Below are 5050 nucleotides of genomic sequence, written 5' to 3'. Positions count from 1 at the left end.
AAGATTGTTTCAGCTAAAACTCACTCGATCTCAAATTCGAACTTTGGGCAGCATACCGTTAAGTCGGAACTTAGAAAAATCATAACTTCCTCATATGAAGTCAAATTTAGATGTTCTTTTTATGTATGCTCTAGGTTTAACGAACTCTGTGACTTTCGTTTAGATCACTAAGGCTAAATATCGCTCTATCATAAAATCACTATTTACGTCACGCAATATCGTACCAATTCTGACGCGAAACTTCGACAAGTCATAACTTATTCGTTATAACTCGGATTTCGGCATTCTTTACATATTTGGAATCCTCGTCACGACCACTACGTCTTCATGTATAGATATTGGTTTTATGTAACATTTTATTTTTACGCTTATTTTTATTCTTAATTCAGTTAAGCCACACAATTAAGCATAAAACACATAATACTCAAATAATACATTCTTATTATTTCAAAATGAGTTATAAAGGTTAACTTAGACTATTATATTGTCAATAATGTCTAGCCCAGAAACACGGGTGTTACAGATTTAGTTAATTTTTTATCGATGGTGTTGATATAGATGCGTAATGAAATTAATATAGCCCATTGATTTTCTTAGGATAAGTAATGGACATGGTCGACCTTACATGACGTTGGCAGATAAGTAATGGAATTGGTGAAACGGGAACCTGACAACGGTCATCTAATTAATTTCAGAAAGGAAATATTTTGTATCGTAAGTTCGGACGATCATAATATTAATAAGTAATGAGATACTTATTAATAGCATGAAGTAGAAATGAAAGATTTAGAAAATATTACCCCCCCCCCCCCCCCTGCCCCCGGGTTAGTCTACCGTATAGAACAATTAAGAATCTCCTCATATATATGCGCTAATTAGTCGTTTAATCTTAGTCAATAACCTAACATGATTCTTATTGATAATTGTTTTGATATAGTAAACTATTTGACAAAAAAAACTAATCATCTTTACCTACTAAATTTCTAGGAAAAAAAAAAAAAACAATTCGTATCTGATGCTTGTCAAACTAACGGGCTAGTCTCTACAAACACAAAGAAGAGCCGGTTCATAATTAATGTTGTTAGCGCGTTTATTCGAATAGAATGCCAAATATATGGGAAGTACAGTCCTAATTCCTAAACATATGGATCATTGACCCCCTACCAATCTCATCATCATCCTTGTGTTACTTCTCTACGCTTTTTTTTTTTCTTTAGAACGGCACTTGTATACGTGTGTATATATATATATATATATATATATATATATATATATATATATATATATATATATATATATATATATATATATATATATAAACAAAACCCGTCTCTAGTGTTTCTTTTCCTTCCTTTTGTGATCTAGCCGGAACAGTAATACCACCATGTCTACCTCCGGTGGTAGCAAAAGAAACTTTGACATCAAAGAAGAAGATCACAACAATGACATCCCCCAAGGCCCACTCCCTGGCTTGAAACGACATGATTCCTTAGATATTGAGTCCTCTAGATTTCCCGACCACCATGACCGTCACAACACCGAGGTCAGTATCTTCGATTTCTGTATACTTATTGTGACGGTGTGGATTCAATGACTAAAATGTTTGGAATGAAACTGGCTTAAGGGTAACTGGAGAGCAATAGTCAAACTAGCGTTTCAGAGCATTGGGGTGGTTTATGGTGACATCGGGACATCACCGTTGTACGTGTATGCAAGCACTTTCTTCAATGGGATCAAGCATGAAGATGACATTTTGGGTGTTTTGTCAATCATCTTTTACACCATCACGTTAATTCCTGTTATTAAGTACATTATGATCGTGTTACATGCCAATGATAATGGCGATGGTATGCATTCGTTCCCCATGTATGTGATTTGAAGAAAATTGTTGGAGTAGTTATTAAATCTGTAAAGTGTTGTAATTTGTTTTGTAATATATAGGGGGTACTTTTGCATTGTATTCGAAACTGTGTCGATATGCAAAGGTGGGTTTGATCCCAAGTGAGCAAGTGGAGGATCAGGAGGTGTCAAATTTCCGACTTGAATTGCCCAACAAAACAAACAAAATAGCGTCAAAGATAAAGAAAAGTCTCGAGAGTAGAAACTTTGCCAAGTTTTTGCTTCTATTTGCCGCCATGCTTGGAACCTCTATGGTTATCGGCGACGGCATCCTCACTCCGTCCATCTCAGGTGACCAATTTGACATGATGTATGCATCTTGTTTTGTTTTTTAAAAATGTCTATACTTTAATTTCATGCACAGATGAAAATCGGGTGATTTTAATCGTTTTTAACATATATTTGTAATTTTGTTATACAGTTTTATCGGCCGTGTCAGGGCTTAAGAAAGCAACAAGTACCATAACAGAAGGTAACTTCAACTTTTCATTCTTTCTGGCTAATTACATAAAATGTTAACCAAATTCGATTTTTTATAATATTAAAGGTAAGCAGCTTAAAAACAAAAATTTCATAGCTAACAAATTTACTAAGTGAGTAAGTGCATATGCTAATTTAAAGATTTATTCTTAATAAAACACAAATCTTCTAACTTTTGTGAAATATACTGATGAAGGAAGTATCGTTGTGATATCCGTGGTAATCTTGATGACGTTATTCATGGTTCAAAGGTTTGGTACTGACAAAGTTGGATACACCTTCGCCCCTATTATTTGCGTCTGGTTCTCCCTCATTGTTGGAGTCGGTGTCTACAATTTTTTCAAGTTCGACCCTTCGGTCGCTAAATCCATAAACCCTAAATACATCATTGATTACTTCAAGCGAAACAAAAAGGACGCCTGGATTTCACTTGGTGGCATCGTCCTCTCCATTACCGGTACTTCAATTCCCGATCAAATTAACTGGTTGCAAATTAATTTGTATCACAATTATCTGCTTCGTTTGTATCAGGAACCGAGGCGATGTTTGCTGATGTTGGACACTTTACAGTCAAATCGATACAAATAAGCATGGGTTGTGTGGTTTATCCGGCCTTGATCACAGCATACAGCGGTCAGGCGTCGTGGCTAAGAAAACACAAAGATGAAGTGGTGGACACGTTCTATAACTCGGTGCCCGATGGGTTGTACTGGCCGGTGTTTGTAGCAGCTGTTATGGCGGCAATTATAGCAAGTCAGGCGATTATATCGGGGACATTTTCCATCATTAAACAGTCGCTTTCGCTAGGGTGCTTTCCCCGAGTTCAAATCGTGCATACTTCAACCAAGTATGAAGGACAAGTTTTCATACCGGAAATGAACTATCTTCTTATGATTGGTTGTGTTCTTGTTACTGTTACATTCAAAACTACAGAAAAGATCGGACATGCTTATGGCAAGTATTCCATACATTCCAGTTAGATATAATGCATGGTTTATAAGTTACATATAAAGCTTTCACAATCATAACTTTCAGGAATCGCGGTGATATTTGCCGAGACGCTTACGTCATCATTCATGGTTGTGATCATGCTCGTCATATGGAAAACGAACATACTTCTAGTGATCTTATATGTTCTCATGATTAGCACCACGGAATATATCTACTTAAGTTCGGTTCTCTACAAATTCAGCCAAGGTGGATACTTGCCATTCTTGTTTGCGATCGCGCTAGTGTTCATAATGTGCACATGGAACTACGTTTACCGTGCGAAATACAATTACGAGATCAATCACAAAGTCTCACAGGAAGTCATAAAAGACATGATTATGGACATGAACATTAGTCGTATGCGAGGACTCGCAATCTTCTACTCTGAGCTCGCCCATGGCATTCCCCCAATCTTTAAACACTATGTTGACAATGTACCTGCTTTACATTCGGTTATTGTGTTTGTTTCAATCAAGTCGTTGCCAATAAGTAAGGTTCCTACAGAAGAAAGGTTCTTGTTTCGTAGAGTGAAGCCAAACGAGTTGTATGTGTTTAGGTGTGTGGTGAGGTATGGGTACACAGACATGCGCAATGAGAATGAGTCATTTGAGAAGATTTTGATCAAACGCTTAAAGGATTCTATTGAATCTAATTACGGAGTACTTGAAGAACAAGGTCGTACTGTAGAAGAGGATGTTGCGACACTAGAGAAAGCATCACGAACTGGAATCGTGCATTTAGTGGGCGAGCACGAGATTGTTTCGAGGAAAGGGTCTTCCATTGGGAAGAGATTCTTAATAGATTATGCTTACAATTTCATGAAGAAGAATTTGCGGAAAAGTTACAATGTGTTTGAAATTCCTCAGAAACGGATGTTGAAGGTCGGAATGACGTACGAGCTTTAATGACGATGAACAAGTGATAGTGTAGGTCAGTTTTTTTATAGCCAATGATGCATTACAATAGCTTAAATGTAGCAAGATTGTGATGATCTAAATAAAGTGTCTCACTTAGTTGTCTAAATGTGAATGTCATATTTAGAATGAACTATTTGTTTTATTCTTTTATAAAACATCATTTTTAAAAGGTAAGGAACTGGGGTTTTGTGTTTAAAAATTATTATTATTATTATTATTACTAACGTCGGTGAGTGAATAACTGATCTTACTTTTACATTCGTTTGATACTACAAACTTTTAATCACAGCCATTTAAATTGCATATTTACAGTTTTTGAGCGGTTCTCCTTCTTTGCTTCCGATCGATAACTCACCCCACCTCCCACGTTCCTCCGCTTCTCTGTAACTCCTCCCACAACTGCACGCAACATTGCTCGTCCCCCGATGTCTCCGTCTCAACTTCCCAGCACCCACTTTCCCAAAAAGAGATGATTCCTCCCGCTGACATCCCCCTTTTCTTTCACTACGTTCCTGTGAACGATTTCCCATCCACATGATCATATATCTCTTACTTTCTTGGAACAAGAAATCTTTGCATATAAATAGAGGTAGGGTAAGCTTTCGGTGCTCTTAAACAATAGACTATGGTTGAATCAAATGAGTCCCCCTCTTCTTTTATTTACTATTTTCTTCCAATATGGCATTGCACGATTTGAGATTAGATTTTTATTCTTGGTTTAATCTATATTGGTTTCTCGAAGCTGCATCTATTGTGAGTTTTAG

At 36.7% G+C, this 5050-nt stretch overlaps 1 protein-coding gene across 1 annotated transcript; it reads left to right on the top strand.

Annotated features, from left to right (window-relative positions):
- The first annotated feature begins 625 nt into the window (after nt 1-625).
- Nucleotides 626-4274, top strand: LOC145014840 (potassium transporter 5-like). Its single transcript, XM_078973274.1, has 8 exons — nt 626-642; nt 1366-1543; nt 1625-1847; nt 1942-2190; nt 2321-2371; nt 2576-2836; nt 2911-3333; nt 3415-4274. The coding sequence occupies exons 1-8, from the start codon at nt 626-628 to the stop codon at nt 4272-4274; spliced, it is 2262 nt and encodes a 753-aa protein (XP_078829400.1).
- The last annotated feature ends 776 nt before the right edge of the window (nt 4275-5050 follow it).

This window comes from Lactuca saligna, chromosome 9 (assembly GCF_052625555.1).
Source record: "Lactuca saligna cultivar CGN05327 chromosome 9, ASM5262555v1, whole genome shotgun sequence".
In the NCBI taxonomy this organism is placed as follows: Eukaryota; Viridiplantae; Streptophyta; class Magnoliopsida; order Asterales; family Asteraceae; genus Lactuca; species Lactuca saligna.
The sequence above is the reverse complement of the archived record's forward strand: the minus strand, read 5'-3'. Positions and strand labels throughout refer to the sequence as shown.

What these genes read in the sequence shown, in the direction of transcription:
- LOC145014840 (XM_078973274.1), top strand. An exon ending in CATCGTCCTCTCCATTACCG is followed by an intron (nt 2,837 to 2,910) that starts GTACTTCAATTC and finishes CGTTTGTATCAG; the next exon opens with GAACCGAGGCGATGTTTGCT. An exon ending in AAAGATCGGACATGCTTATG is followed by an intron (nt 3,334 to 3,414) that starts GCAAGTATTCCA and finishes CATAACTTTCAG; the next exon opens with GAATCGCGGTGATATTTGCC.